This window comes from Leptosomus discolor, unplaced genomic scaffold (assembly GCF_034619465.1).
Source record: "Leptosomus discolor isolate bLepDis1 unplaced genomic scaffold, bLepDis1.hap2 HAP2_SCAFFOLD_48, whole genome shotgun sequence".
NCBI lineage: Eukaryota > Metazoa > Chordata > Aves > Leptosomiformes > Leptosomidae > Leptosomus > Leptosomus discolor.
In genome coordinates this window covers 496,782-512,297 of record NW_028237740.1, presented here as the reverse complement: position 1 = coordinate 512,297, position 15,516 = coordinate 496,782, and the positions used below count along the sequence as shown (strand labels likewise).

Sequence of the window (15,516 nt, the reverse complement as noted above, 5' to 3'; positions counted from 1 at the left end):
CCCCGGTGCTCCGGCCCCCCCCGCTGACACCCCCCCCCTCCCTTCTGTCCCCGCAGCTGCGGGACCCGGCCCGGCAGCGGTACGAGGTGCCCCTGGCCACGCCGCGGGCGAGCGGCCGAGCCGCCTCCCCGCTCTACGGGCTGCAGATCAACCAGGATCCCTTCGGCCTCGTCGTCTGCCGGCAGCGCGACGGGCAGGTCCTGTAAGTGCCCGTCCTGCCCCGAGCCTTCCCGAAGGGATTCGGTCTGGAAGCGGGTCCTGGCCCCAACCCCAGCGGTGCGTGGGACAGAGCAGGGATGCGGCAGGGGATGGCGGTGACAGCAGCGGGGTGGCGGTCAGCGGCTGCGGGGGCTTTGCTTTGAGCCCCTCTGCGGTTCGGTGCCTGGGAAGGGAAGCAGGAGTCCCAGAGATCAGTCGAAACCCGGCTGCTGGGCACCGCTGGGGCTGTTTGCCGGAGTCTCCCTTTCTCTCCAACAGGCCGAACACCACCGTCGCGCCCCTCTTCTTCGCAGACCAGTTCCTGCAGATCTCCACCTCTTTGCCCTCCCATTTCATTTCTGGGCTGGGGGAGCACCAGACGCCGCTGGTCCTCGACACGGCGTGGACCAGGGTCACCCTCTGGAATCGGGGTATGGCGCCTGTGGTACGGAGCGGGGCTGAGGGAGAGGGAGGTGGCTCATCTGCGCCTGTGGGGGTGGCCCTGCAACCTCTGACATCTTGTTTGGGGCTGGGGAAAGGCGTCGGTGGCTGTGGAGCTCTGGGACCTGGCCTCAGCCCTGGGCAAGCCCGTGGGACCGTTGTCCCCAAGTCAGGCTTTGTCCCCCCTGGGGCTCTTGTTTGGCTCAGAAGCCGCTTTCCCTGACACGGTCCAGGGCTCTTGTTTGGGGCAGAGCTCTGCTGACTCAGGCAGTGTCTGGGGCTGCAAGCCCTGGCTTTGCACCCCGAGCCGTGACGGTGCTTCTGGCCAGTGGCAGGCAGGTGGGTGGGTGGGTGCTGTGCTGGGGCCTCCAACGGAGCCTCACCCGCACTGCGCTGTGCTCTACTCCAGCCCCAGGTCAACCTCTACGGCTCCCACCCTTTCTACCTGGTGATGGAGGACAGCGGTTCGGCTCACGGCGTCTTTCTGCTGAACAGCAACGCGATGGGTGAGTCCCACGGAGGTGCTGGGCATGGGCTTGGCCCACGTCCCCATCCTCAGCTTGTTCCTCCGGCGCTCGTGCTTCACCAGATGTGCTCCTGCAGCCCAGCCCGGCCCTGACCTGGCGCACGACGGGCGGGATCCTGGACTTCTACGTCTTCCTGGGCCCTGACCCCAAGAGCGTGGTGCGGCACTACCTGGATGTCATCGGTAGGGCCGAGCCGCGGGCGGGGGGCACGGGTGCTCCTGGGATGGCTCTGCCGGGATGCTGCGTGGCCCGTCTGAGGTGAGGGCTGGGGCTGCCCCTGAGGTGAGTGAGGCCCTTGGGTGGGTGATGGGGTGTCTTCTGCCTGGTGGCTGCCCGGGGGTGGTGGGTGGGAGCTCCAAGCCGGAGCCGGGCCGGCTGGGGCATCCCCGGGGGTGACCTGAGGGCTGGGCAGGAGAAGGAGAAGGAGACAGACCCCCCAGCACAGGCACTGGGCACCCCGACTCTCAGAGCCCCCCTGATCCCCCCCAGCCCCGCTCCCCCCCTGCAGCTGCCCCGTCCCCAGCCCCTCCCCTGAGGCCAGTCCCGCAGCCCCAGGCTGCCCCACGGCCTGTCCTGGCAGCGGCGAGCGGGGCCTCGGGCAGGCCCAGGGCTCTGTTAACCCAGGGGCCTTCAGCAGCAGTGCGGGGAAGGAGCGGGGTCTGCAGGAGCGGCTGCAGCAGGAGGGGCTCCGGCCTGGGGCCGGCTGTGACAGTCAGGGTTCTTTCCCTCTGCCAGAGGCCGTGCCAGGGGCTCGGTTGTCTGTTCCTGCCCTGGGGATGTCGTCAGCTGCATCCAGCTCAGGCTGAAGCTGAAGAGATGGGCAAAAGGAAAAGTGGCTGGAGAAGGACACGAAGGGGATCTGGCTGCGAGCTGCCCCCAGCTGCAGACAAGAGACAGCCGGCCTCTCCGCGTGAGGAAGGGTCCCTGTGAGTAGTCCTGAGCAGAGCTGGTCACCAACATGCACCACGGGGTCTGTGTGCGTAACCAAAGCACGGTATAGCCGTGGGGGCGGGGTGTGTGTGTGTGTGCGCACGTGAGGCTGTGTATGTAGGAAGCCTCATATTGTAAGAGCTGAGAGAGGCAGAGACAGAAATGTCTCAACAGTAAAATCCTCCCAGCAGCACCAAGAGGGGGAGCGGCAGTGAGTCCTGGGCCCTTGTGTTATAATCAGATCTGAATTTTGAATTTCATTGATAATTAATTGTTTTGAATAAACAACTAATTTCTTATAGTTAATTATTTCCTGATTCAATTAATTTACATTATGGTAAGGAGTAGACAAAACCTCACTTATGCTAAGAGACAGCAGATGCAGGCCTTAGGAAGATGGCCAAAGCTGAAGCTGCTGTGGATTGGGAAATTGTACAGAACACAGAACGAGGAGGGAGGGAGGCAGGTACAAGGGGTGAAATTGTACGTTCTCAGCTAGTTCTCTTATCTTATGTGATGAAACCATTGAAACAAAGGCATGTTGCTGTGAAGACTCTCCCATCCTCCCCATCCTAATTTGTATATCAGAGATTTTGATCAGTAAAATAACCAATGATTAGGTTAGGATAGGACTATTAAGAAAGTTATAGAATAGGGCGGACCAATCATTGTAACTGTCAAAATTAATAGCGGGCATAAGATGCATGCTTATGTTAAAATCTGTTAAAGATCCTGACTTTGCAGAAAAAGGGTGTAAGATGTTGAATTTTTGATGTAACTTTGAAGCCCGTCGGGTGGAGCTGTCCCTGTGCTTCCCAGCGCTGCAATAAAGATGTGCCGGCTTATCTGCAAGTGTGTAGATAAATTTGTTGTGATTGCGACCCTCCGTCCACACTTGGGGCCGTGTCACCCCTCTTGTGCTCCGGGTGCCTCCCTGTGCCTGTGCCCTCCCACCTTCCATCACTGGCGTCACTCTTTTGCTTCCCTGTACCTTTCTTCTTCTGTCTGTTCTTGTCCCCTGCTCCCTCTTCGTCCCTCTCTGCTTTCCAAGCCCCTCTCTTCTTCTGCTATTCTACCTGCCCCTTTGGTTTTCCTTGCTCTCCCTCTGTCCTGCTCCCTGCCCCTCTTTTTTCCTTTCTCTGTCTCTGTCCTGCAGCGCATGGCTGGTTTTTCATTCACTGCCTCTTTGTCCCAATCTGCATTCCTCCTTGATGTTCCCAATCTCTCTGGCTTCTTGCCTGAGATGCTTTTTCTCTCTTGTTTGTAACAGGAGACACTGTTCTCTAAAAACATAACGGCATTCTTTTGGCAAGCCGCTGAAACGTTGAGAAGATCCCCTCCTGGGAACACTCTGCAATATTCTTCCTGTCTGCAAGTGGCACCTGTTCATCAGAATGGATTCCAGAACCCAAGGGGCAGTTAACCTCCAGAAGTCTTAAACCTTCTGGGGAATCGCACAGACTATTTCTTGCTAAGAAGATGAAGGCTCTGTTGTTCCAGCTGTCCTTAGTGTTTCGAGACAACAAGCACTTGCACTGGTACTTGTTCTTTTCTGATCTGTGGCTCCTGTGAATGTTTCTCCAAGTTCTTGGTTTCCTGTCCGGGTGACTCTCCAGAGGACTGTAAAAATCAGTCTTCGTGGAGACTCTCTGTGCTGCGGAGCTGCCTGTATCGTTGTTGTCACCCAGCTGCCTACAAACGGCTCCCAACCCCAGACAGTGGGGCGGCATTTCTGATCTGCTGGAAGGGGGTGTCTCCATTTTTAATGTTGTTTCTTTCAGGGAGCACTGTGAGCGTGGCAGATCCTAAGCAGAAATACACTCGATTTGAACAAGTCGGGCAAGGGTAAGTCCCGTCACAGTTACTGCTACAAAATCACGGGCCAGGTATTTTGCTGGTGTGATATCAAGCGTGAAGTCGGGCAAGCTCCTAACGTGTTCAGACCCTGGGCTTAGATTCTCCTGTCTCTCAGTACTGATCAGAATTGGTGCCTGTGGTCAGAAGGCGTCGTCAAAGAGCACTTGATGCTGGCAACGTCTTGTCTGCAGCGAGGGGCAGGACCTGGAAGATCTACTGTCCCTCAAGTTTGTAGCACCCGTTTGCTTGTTTTCTTAGGGGAAATCATTTTTGTGTGTCTCAAAATAATACGGCCACGCTAAAGAAAGGAGAAAAATCTTTATTGCCTGAAAGAGCAGCTTAGAACCTGATAGCTGTCAGATAAATAACACTTCTCAAGAACATTTCTTTCCACTCTTTTGCTTTAAAAAAGTATTTAGTGATCAGGATTATATCTTTTCTGGCAGAGGTAGTGAAAACCAACCATTCAGTAATACATGCAGTGTCAACGCACTGTCCTTTCCTCAGATGGCTGGCACGTGTGTTCAGGGCTCTCAGAATGACTGCATGGTGTTGCCGGAGTTTTGCAGATAGATCCAAAGAAGAGGTCTAAGAAGGCACAGCTAGACTGTGCGTGTGTTACATTCTCTGGGAAAAAACCACACACACCCCCGCAAGAAAAAAAAAAAAAAAAAAAAGAAAAAGGAAAAAACTAAACCTCAACAGAGCAAAACTGGAGAAAAGGGGAAAAGAATGAAATCTATTATTTTCCAGTCTCTGTAGGCACCCTGCCCTTCAGTTTTGGACTGAAAGAATTTAGTATGAACTCTGGAGATTTGCACCAGCCCTTTTTCTTCCTCTTGGACCTAAGTTTTCACTTGGATAGCCTGCATGGCAGGGGGCTGGTGGGCTGCTGCGCTGTGCGCTGCTGGCTGAAGGAGTGGAGGAACCAAGGTGTTTTAGAAACACTACAGGCAGCAGAGAGCTCCTGTCAGGGCTTTCACTTCCAGGGTCTAAACCACTTCTCATGTCTCTGCTGCTCTTTTGTTTCTAGGGCGTCTGGAACTGTCTATACAGCACTCGACATCACCACAGGACAAGAGGTGGGTGTCAGCAGCCCCAGCAGATTTGGCAGGGGTTCAGCGCTTTCCCCCATGGTGCGAACAGCGGATGGGCTTTCGGATCGCCAGGAGATCTTTACTGCAAAGACTTCCACATGGCTGGGGGCTTGTGGCCGGGGGTGGGGGCAGTGTCCGAACACTGGGCTCCCCCCTGGGCTGCACAATCACTGACGGACACCCACCCCTCATCCTGCCCAGCCGCACGCCCGACGTGCAGCCCCCCAGCGATGTCTCCCCACCCACGCACCATTCCGTGCCCCCCCAGCCGTATGCCCCCCAAGACCCCAACTACGCACCCCTCCATTTCCATTTCCCCCCTCAGCCGTGCCCCCCCCATGCCCCTCACCCACTTTGGGCCGAGCTCTCCTGTGCTCCCCAGCCATGTCCCCCCACCCAGCCATGCCCCCCCCCCATTTTGGGCGATGCCCCCTGAGCCCCTCCAGCCATGCCCCTGCACCCCTGCTGGCCCCTCCCCCCGTGCTTTGCCCGCACCCCCGGGCTCCGCTCCCCTGCCCGCGCGCCCCCGACCCGGCCGTGGCCCCGCCCCCCGCCCCTCCCCATTGGCTCCCGCCGCGCCGCTCCCCTGTTAGTTTTCGAATATAAATAGGGGCGGCCGCGGGCGCGCGCCCCCCCCCCCTCGCGCACCGGACGGCGGAGCATCGGCGCGGCCCCGCTCCGCTCCGCCGGGGCCGGGAACGGTCGCTCCAACGGGTGTAATTAACGCCTCCCTTCCTTTCCTGCACTCGCCATGGCGGCGCAGGGCGGCCCCGGTGGCCGTGGGCTAGCCGGAGTGGCCAGGAGGCGAGCGGGCATGTCGCCGGTCACCCCGCTGACACTGGATACGGACAAGCTGGTGGGACTGGGAAGGTGAGTGGAGACGGGGGGGCTGCCCCGCACCGCACCCGCCTCCCCCCCACGCGTGAATGCTGCCGGCTCAGGGCAGTGCTGAGCGCGGAGGGGGGGGACACCACCCACCGCCCCACCCGAGGGGGGCACCCCGAGGGGTACCGGTGGGTCCCCACGGGCTGATCGCCGCCCCCGCCCTGCCCGCAGCCACTGGGACACCCCGAAGCGGCGGGTGGCGGGGCTGTCCTTGCAGAGGCGCCGGGCCAGCCCGTGCCGGGGGTCGGCAGCCTTGGGCTCCCCCCGCAGCTCCGTCTCCTCCGAGTCCTCGGACGCGGGTGAGCGATGGGTGCTGTTGCCACACCCGCCCCTGCCCCGACCCCCCTCCTCCCCGGGGCTGGGGGTGTGCAGGGTGTCGGGGGGGGGGCGCTGGGTAGGGGGTCACTGCATGCGGGGGGGGTATCTGGGAAGGCAGGGGAGGGGTTTGAGGGTGGGGAAGGGTCTTTCTGGGGGTGCACGTGGGTGCCGGGGCCCCCGCTCTGTCTCAGCTCCTGGCCATGCTCTGAGTCAAACTGGGATTTTAAACTGGGATTTCCTCCCCAGCGCTTCCTTCCCTGTGCTGGATGATGGGTGGGAGCCCCCCCACCCGCCCAGGCCTGCACCCCGGGGAGGGGCTCGGCTGTGGACCACCCCAGTGGGGGTCCCTGGGCAGGGTGATGTGGGACATGTTGGCCAGGATGGGTGGTCCCAGGGTCGTCCCTTTGCCATGCTGGGGGACGGGAGAAGCTTTGGGTGAGGGTCCCGCCTGAGCACACAGCAGATCCCACCCTGTGGCCCCCTCCCCAGCGCTAGAAGGGAACACAGCTGGGGTGGGGGGGGCTCCCCTGCACCCTGCCAGCACCCCACAGGAGCAGGGGGGGACCTGTGCTGGAGCAGGGTCCCGGGGGCACGGCGTGCCTCCCACCCGCCTCCCCCGGTGCTATCCCTGCCCCTTGTTCCCGCAGGAGTGGGGCTGGACTCCCCCACGCAGGAGGACCCCGCGGCACTGGAGGAAGTGTGAGTGTCCCTCGCCCCGCGTCCCCCCACTCCGGGAGGTCTCCACCCTTGCCCACTGTGTCCCCCCGCTCACCCTCCCCGGGCTGCCTGCAGTGCCCACGCTCGGCCTGTCCCAGCCTTGCTGGGGGGCTGTGCTTCCAGCTGTGCCCTCCACCCCAAAATTGATTTTTGGTGGGGGGTGGTGTGAGAAACCACCTCTAGTGGGGGTGTCAGTGCTGGTGCGCGGCCCAGCCCTGCTGCAGGCAGGGGTCTGGCAGCGGGTGCAGGCAGGAAGCCTCTGCGGTGCTGCCGTGCCAAGTCCTCCTCTGGCAGGGACAGCCGGCAGACGGCTCGCTGCCTCACCACGCAGCGGGGTGAGGGTGCTGAGCACCTCCCTGGGCTCCCAGCACCCCCGCCTCAGCCTCCTTGGGGTGCTGCTGCCCAGGCCTCGCAGATTTGGGGTGCAGGGATCAGCTGAGAGCCGAGCTCTGCGGGGCTGAGGGGCTCTGGGTGCCACGCCGGTGGCTTCGCCCACTCCCGGGGCCGTTGGCAGAGCCCCTCTCTGGCAGATGTCGGGTGACTGAGTAACTAGGGGCAGATGGTGATGCTGGGGCAGCCGTGGGGCTGGGTGGGCTGGGCTGCAGGGGACACGCCAGTGTCCCCTTCGTCCTGTCGCAGTGTGCAGCTGCATGGCCATATGGCCGACGGCCAGCATCCCCAGCATCCCCGCTGCCGGATTTACATACAGGTGGAGAGCGGGCGCCACTGCCACCAGCTACATCTGGGCCCCGAGCGGGGTCAGGGGGGTGCCCTGAACCACCTCAGGGTGCTGCTTAACCCCCCAGCCCAGATTGGGGTCCCCCCGTCTGAAACCAGTGATTTCCAGATGGGGTTTTAACCCTTTGTGGGGCTGAAAGCCGCTCAGCTGCTCTCCCCTTGGGGGGGCTGATGACCCCTGCGTGGGGTGGGGTCCCTGTAAGGGCTGCGGCTGCCCATCCCCGGGGCTCCTGGGCTGCTCAGGCTGGGGCACGGGGTGCCATCCCCCCTAACCCTGGCTCCTCTCTTCCCGCAGCTTTGAGACAGCGATCCTAGAATCCAGGAGAGCTCTCAAAGAGTAAGTGAAGGGGCTCTGTCCCTGTGCCCAAACCCGAAAGCCAGGCTGTCTGTCTGCCCTTCCCTGGGGTTTGGATCAAGCTGTTGGTGTTGCTCAGTGGCTGGAGGAATTGCTGCCCTGGGGTCCTTCCAGGGAGGTCTCACCCCACTGTGGGGACCCAGGGGACAAGGGGGTCCATGCCAGCTTCAGGGCAGGGTGGGGTGGGACGCTGCTGGTCCAGGGCATCTTCTCACTCATTCAATCCTTTTCTTTTTGCAGCAATAAGCTCCTTATCCGGAGGATCCACTCACTGCCAGTAAGTCCCGGGGGCTCTACAGGGCTGAGCTGAGGGCGGCTGGATCCTGCTGTGCCCCTGGCTGAGCTGGGAGGAGGAGGAGGAGAAGGAGGAGGATGGAGCTGGGGAGCGCAGGGGCTGTGCAGCACCTCTCACCCCTCCCAACCCGCCCCGCAGCCACAGCTCCTGGGGGCCAGCCCGGTCCTGAAGAACATCTCCCACTGCCGGGAGTTCAACAGCCACGGGGCCAGGGAGCAGAGGGGCCCAAGGAAGCCCGAGGACAAGGTGAGGGGGGACAGCAAGGCTGGGGAGAGGGAGGCAGGACCGGGGAAGGGGCAGGGGGATGCCGTGCCCACCCCCCCTCCCCCACTGCTGCAGGAGGGGTTTGTCTTCAAGAAGCTGCAGAGGCCAAGTCAGCGCAGCCGGCTGCCCGCCAGCGATGGGGCTGCGGGGAGGGACCCCCTCAGCCAGAGACTCGGCTCTGCACCCGGCCTGCTGGTGAGAGGGGCTGGGGGCGCTGAGAGGGGGGCACCGGGGGTGGGTGGTCCTGCTGCAGGGGCTGCTGAGCCGGGACCTGCTGCTCCAGCCACCCTGTTTGCACTGGAGACCTGTGGGTGTGGGAGCTGGGGGGATTGGGGTCACTGTGTCTGCAAACAGGGCTGGTGTGGGGCTGGCCCCACTCCTGAGCCATGGGCTGTGTCGTGTCCCCTCCCCAGTTCGACACCCCCGAGAAGGAAAACGTCGCCCAGGGCGAGAGCCCCGTCATCCTGCGCCGGTGCTCCTTGACCTCCTCCATGTCTGAAGAGGAAGATGATGGCTTTGTGGAGATCCTGGATGAGGAGGAGATGAAAGTAGGGAGGGCTCCTCCATCTGCGCAGCTGGATGGACCCTGGGCAGGGGCTCCGTCCCTGCCCAGGGGGGTGCGAAGCAGCAGTGGGACTCGTTCCCTTCATGCTCTCCTCTGTCTCTCCCCTGTGGCCCCCCCAGGTGCCTCCCCAGAAGAGCGATACCGACGGGCCACAGGGGATGGAGAACCTACTGACTGCACCCCTGGTGGGGAAGGAGGAGGCTGAGCCGGTACGTTGGGTGTCTCGGGGGGTGGATGGGGCCCCAGGCTCCCCCTTCCTGGGGTCTCCAAGGTGGGGTCTGGGGGTGAGGGTCACTGGTTGGCCAGCAGCACACACCCCCCAGGGCTTTGGGCTTGTCCTGGGTGGTGTGCAGCCACTAGAGAGGGACCCTTTTGCCTTTGTTCTCGTGGTGCTGGGGGGGGGGGGGGGTATGTGGGGGGAATGCCGGACCCTTGGGCAGCGACACGGGCTCTCTCCCCACACAGTGTCCGGTGAAGCGCGGCAAGTGCCGGCAGCTCTTCCGCTCGCCCTCGATGCCCAGCAGCGTCACCAGGCCCATCCGGAAGCGGATAGACCGACCCCAGGACCGGGACACCCCCGTCAAGACCAAGCGACGGAGGAGCGTGGCCGGTAGCCCTGGCGAGGAGGCGGCAGCGGCGGAGCTGGTGGGTGATGGGGAATCCTCGGGGTGAGGCATCCTTGCCCGTCCCTGGTGGGACTGCCCGGTGCCACAGCTCTGCCGGCGCCCTCGCTAACGCCGAGGGGGGTGTCTCTGGTTCATGTCCCCGCAGAAAGCGCGGCTGCTGTGCTCCAGGTCCTTCTGCCACGAGGAGATGGAGAACCTGCTGGCCAACGACCATCAGGAGCTCATCGGGGACTTCTCCAAGGTAGGGCTGCTGGGGGTGCTGCAGGCTTGGGGGTGCCGCCTGCACCCCTCTCCTGAAACAAAAGGGGACCTTCAGTGGAGCCCTGCGCTGGTGCCAGAGCCCCAATACAGCTGGTGGCCCTTGTTTGGGACCAAGGGGACTTGGGGCTGAGACTTTCCAGCCTGAAGAGCCTGACCCGCTGCTCTTCCAGTGCCGCAGCGCCGTCCCTCTTGGGAGGGAGCAAACGTCGCAGGCGGGGGGTCTTCTGGGCTGGGGGGAGCGGGTGGCAGCCAGGACGTCTCCCCGGGGACAGATTCTGACCCAGCACCCGCCTCTCCTCCAGCCTTACCTTCTGCAGACGGTAGAGGGGAAGCACCCGGACCTGAAGTACATTTCTCCCAAAATGGTAAGGGAGCAGTGACCTCTTCCCCAAAAAAAACACCCCCACAGGGCTGCCTCCCTGCTCCACCCACCCCCCCGGTGACGGGCTCCCCTCACAGATGGTGGCAGTGCTGACGGGGCAGTTCAGCAGCCTCATCGAGAGCTGCGTGATCGTGGACTGCAGGTACCCCTACGAGTACGAGGGAGGCCACATCAAGGTCAGAACCGCCGCTGCGCCCCTCGGGGCTGGGGACAGGGTGGTCATGGGTGGGGGAGACACAAACCTGTCAAACCTCAGAGGGGCTGATGCCCCCCCCCAAAGGTGCTGAACCCCCTGGAGGGGTTGAGAGCCTCCCCAAAGGTGCTGAGCACCCCCGGAGGTGCTGAGCCCCAGCTGGAAGGAGGAGGGGGGTGAAGGCATTCCCAACAGATGGGGCAGAAGGGGGGCAGGGTATGGAGGGGCACCCCCCCCCCCCCGAGATGAAATGGGAGGAGGGGGGGGCTGAAAGGGGCCCCTCTCCCTCGCCAGGGCGCCGTCAACCTGCCGCTGGAGCAGGACGTGGAGGAGTTCCTGCTGAAGAAGCCCATCGTGCCCTTCGACGCCAGCAAGAGGGTGATCGTCATCTTCCACTGCGAGTTCTCCTCCGAGAGGGGGCCCAGGATGTGAGTTTGGGGGGGTTGGGGGAGGTGGGGTGGACGCTGGGTTCTGCCGGACCCCCTGGGCATGGCAGGATCCTATCTGGGTGCCAATCCTGTCCCCTGTTCCGCAGGTGCCGGTTCATCAGGGAGAAGGACCGAGCCTGTAACGAGTACCCCCACCTCCACTACCCCGAGCTCTATGTCCTGAAGGGGGGGTACCGGGAGTTCTTCCCCCAGTACCAGGTAAGCCCCCCTAACTTTCACCCCCTGTGTGGGAGGGGGGGAGGTCCCTGGCAGGAGGGTGAGAGTGCTGGGTGGGGGGAAATCACCCTCTCCGCTCCCCAAAACCCTGCCCTGTGAGGGGAAAGGGTCTGGCTCTGAGCATCCTCCATGAGGGTGGTACCTCCAGGGGAAGGGGGTTGTGCTGGGGGTCCTGGGGGGTGCTGGGTTTGCCCCAGGGGGTGGGGAGGGGGGCCTGCAGGTGCTGACAGAGCTGTGGGTGCCCAGATGCACTGCGAGCCCCAGGACTACCGGCCGATGGACCACGAGGACTTCAAGGAGGACCTGCGCAAGTTCCGCCAGAAGAGCCGCAGCGGGGCGGGCGAGCGCAGCAAGCGGGAGCTCTACAGCCGCCTCAAGAACTTCTGAGGGACCCCCGCAGCCCCCTGCCCACCCCCTACCCGGGGCTGCCGGTGCTCACGGTTGCCCAGCCCAAAACCTGGTTGCCCCCCTCCCCCCACCCCCCCCAGCCTTCCCAGCTCTGTGCTGGGTGCCCTGCCCAGCATCGCCCCCCTCAGCAGCGTGAGAACCGGGGGGTATGGTTGTGAGTTTTTACCCCTTTTTTAACCTAAACAGGGTTTAGGTTTTACCCCAAATGGTGGCTGGGGGCTGTAGCATGTGGGTGGGGAATGCCTAGGGGGGCTCAATCCCTGCCAGGTTCAAACTTCCTCTGGGTGTGGGGGTCAGGCTACCTCCCCTCCCCAGCATCAGGGATGGGGCTCGGGGGCTGTGGGGCAGCCCCCCAAGCCAGTGCCCCCCTTCCCCTTGCACCCTGGGCTGGGTGGGGGGTGGCTTTGCCAGCTTTGGGCAAGCCACGGGGCTGCAGCACATCACACACACCCCCCCCCCCCCCCCCCAGGGTGATCCTGTGTCCCCAGGCCCTGTCACACACACCACCACCACCACCCCGTCCATAAGGGCTGCGACCCCCCGTCAGCCAAGCTTTATTGGCAGAACTCTTATAGAAAAGCGCTTAAACCTCCTTTGCAGCCAGGGGGTGCTGCAGGGGGTGGGGCTGGGGGGTGCCCCTTGTACTGGTCACTGACTATTTGGGGAGTTCCTTGTTGTTGTGGTGTTTTGCCACCCTGTTGGTTAACTTTGGGGGGGCGGGAGGGGCTTCACCCCCACCCCAGAGTGGCTGCTGCCAGAGCACCACATGCTGGGGAGGGGGGAATGGCCCCTGTGCCCCCATGTCTTGTTTGTTTTTATTGTTTTTTTTTAACATTTCTGTTTAATAACTTTGTGAGGAGGGAAAGCCTTGGCTCTGGTCTGTGACTGCGCTGCGAATCTGAGGGGGCTCAGGGGTCCCCCCCTGTTTTGAGGGTGGGGTTGGGGCGCTTGAAGGAACGGGAGAGCTTTTTAAAGGGGTGATGGCTGCCCTGTGGGGCTGGGGTCACAGCTAGACCAACCCCCTCAGGGCTGTGTGTGGGGCAGGAGGAGGGGTGGGGATGGTGGGGTGACCGTGGGGTCCCACAACTGGGACAGTGGTGTGTGGTGGGGGGGCACCCCCAGCTCCGTTGTTGTGCCCCTCATGCTCACCCTGCCACCTGCTGCGCGCCCCCCCCCCCCCCCCCCCCCGGGTGATCCTGTGTCCCCAGGCCTTGTCACACACACCACCACCACCCCCCCGCCCCCGGGGTGATCCTGTGTCCCCCAGGCCTGTGACACCCTGACGTGCGGAAAAGACTTTAGAACCCGAAAGGTTACACAGTAGGTGTGTTTATTGCGCGCAGATGCCGGGGGATCGCTCCACCACAAACGTGCATCCCCACCGTGGCCGCTTCTCCAGTATTTACCCAGTTAAAACATCACCTATTTCAAAATGCCTAGACATATTCATGACCTGTCCCCAAAAAGGCCATTCCTTCCTGTCACTCCATTTCTATAATCTCCGCCTCGGGCTCCTCCTCGGGGCGCTTGCGCAGTTCCTCCTGGTGGTCCTGGGCAGGGGTCTTCAGGGATGAAGGCCGTAGGTCTTCCTCGCTCTGTACTCCTCCCCTCTCCCCTGGAATCTCTAATTTGGCTGAGCTTGCAGTCCCAGACCAGTTTCAGCCTGGTCTGTCCCTGTGTGCACACCTGGCTATCTCCTCTTTGTTCTTGTTTAGAGATGGATGTTAGCGAGCCCTCCTTAGCTCTTATCTCCTCCTGCCTTTGACGCCTTTGAGTCATGAATTAGGTCCTTGTTTCTGTCTTTTCTGTTTCCCTTATCAGCTTCTTTCTCAAGCAATTTGCGGGGGTTAGTGACTAATTGCCTACTTGCATGCATGTTAGGTCTGGGAAGCAAGTTTTAATAGGTTTAGCGTTTTTCTATGTAGCTCCCTATTAATATTTTCTATATATCTTCGCTTATAAAATATATTTTCCATATGTCCCTCTATCAATTCCTCCTTTTCTATTGAGTTAAGTGAGTTCTTTTACTTGGCTGTTCTATCTGATCGGTACAATGCTTCGTACATTGAAGTTATTCTTCTAACTATACGCCAAACCCACATATATAGGGTCCCTACTAGAAATAATAAAATAGCGGTAGCTATCAACAACCCTACTATTGGATGCATTAGGACGTTGAAAAAGTCCGGTGTCTGAAGGTGACCACCCCAAAAGTGTATCCCACCATTTGTGTTCTCCGTCCTTTTTGACCCTTTTCAAGACCCTACTTACCTCATTTGCCTCATGATGAACAGTTATTAGAGTTTCCTGTCCATTATTCTTGGCTTCCTCTAATATCCGTATTAAGTCTGGGTGTTTCAACAACCTTTTTGTCACTGCTAAATCCATCCCTGTAGGTGTGGGTTCTAGTTCAGAAATCAACGTATAGTTTGATCTCAGGATTTGATGAGAAACCACAGGAGCAAAGTATCTAAAGTCACATCCTGTGATGGTGGTAAAATTACAAATACAGAAATCCGAGTGATTCCTGGTGTCTATTTCTACTCCTCCTACAGACACAAAACGACATGTTGTTCTTAAACAAGCACAACCTTTTCCTGCATAGACGACAACCGGTTTTGGACTGGCATTCGGGCGAATTTCAAGGTGACAGACCTTTTGGTCGGTATCCAGCAAATGTCTTGTGCACTCATGGTATTGCTTTCGCAGAGAAATCCCTGTTGCTCCCGTACAATACAGGATTCTAAATCAACTGTTTGCCATTTGTTCTCTCTCTTTCGTGCCCATGTCCTATGTTCCAAAGGATAAAGCAAATTTTGACCGTGATTTATTCCCAAGGCTATTATGGGATATATTACAGTCACTGATGCATTGTGGATAGTTAACACAAGGGCAGTGACTGTGTGTGTGGTGGGGTTATAGGTAAAGTTTACCACTTCCCAGCAGGACTGGAGCCCTCTTTCCGTATCGGTGGCACTATCCCAAACTATCTTCCGTATCTCTGTGGGGAAGACCCCTTCCTCTCCTTCCCTTACAATAGGTGCAGTTATTGATTGCTTCTACAGCTGGGCCTGGATACGGCTCAGGGCCAATGAGATATTCCTTTGGAGCCCTCCAATTGCAGCTATAATGATATTATGATCCCTTATGTTTGTCCGTTCCCAGTCGGGTAGAACTTCTGACACCAACCATTGGTGAGCTCCTGGAGCTAATAGGGAGGATTGTGATGGCTGTTGTAATTTGGACAGATCAGCGGTAGAGGCAGCTAATTTGTTCATTATCACTTCTGAATCTGTGGTATTTAGAACCCCAAGTCCTGTCCCTAACACCCCAGTTACATCCCTTGGTATTTGCTTTTGAAAAATACCCATTTTCCTGCATAGCCAAGTGGTCCACCCTTCATAGGAAGTCCGTAAGAAAGGGGAACACAATGGTTGTATTTCTGAAACCTTAATTTGCATCATCAGTTCCACCCTTTTTAGAGACCACTCTGGGTTAAATAATACTTGTAGCTGACCTGTATTTCTGATGACATACGGACCAATCTCATAAATCTTAGATTCAAGTTTAGTTTGGGTTCGGACTGTTTGAGTGCTAGTATCAGCTGTATAGGTTGTGCGGGGCCCCGCTGTCGTAGACGGTACAGCATCTATCTTCAATTTCAATGGTAATCCTATTTCACCACGTGCCCAGACCCAGGTTACAAAGACAGGTTGTGTTAGAGTAAAATTATGCCAACAATCCAAGATACTGCAAGGCTTTCTATTTGTTCTGTTTGTTATTATATTGGATAC

At 59.7% G+C, this 15,516-nt stretch overlaps 1 protein-coding gene across 1 annotated transcript; it reads left to right on the top strand.

Moving 5' to 3' along the window:
• Positions 1–5,864: 5,864 nt before the first annotated feature.
• Positions 5,865–11,701, top strand: LOC147413136 (M-phase inducer phosphatase 2-like). Its single transcript, XM_086480605.1, has 12 exons — positions 5,865–5,906; positions 8,551–8,604; positions 8,698–8,817; positions 9,036–9,170; positions 9,322–9,405; positions 9,665–9,832; positions 9,959–10,054; positions 10,377–10,439; positions 10,534–10,632; positions 10,944–11,077; positions 11,185–11,296; positions 11,561–11,701. Exons 1-12 carry the CDS (start codon positions 5,865–5,867, stop codon positions 11,699–11,701), a joined length of 1,248 nt encoding a protein of 415 aa, XP_086336731.1.
• Positions 11,702–15,516: the final 3,815 nt, after the last annotated feature.

What these genes read in the sequence shown, in the direction of transcription:
- LOC147413136 (XM_086480605.1), top strand. Translation starts at nt 5,865, where the DNA reads ATGTCGCCGGTCACCCCGCTGACACTGGATACGGACAAGCTG. An exon ending in TCATCGGGGACTTCTCCAAG is followed by an intron (nt 10,055 to 10,376) that starts GTAGGGCTGCTG and finishes CCTCTCCTCCAG; the next exon opens with CCTTACCTTCTGCAGACGGT. An exon ending in TCCGAGAGGGGGCCCAGGAT is followed by an intron (nt 11,078 to 11,184) that starts GTGAGTTTGGGG and finishes CCTGTTCCGCAG; the next exon opens with GTGCCGGTTCATCAGGGAGA.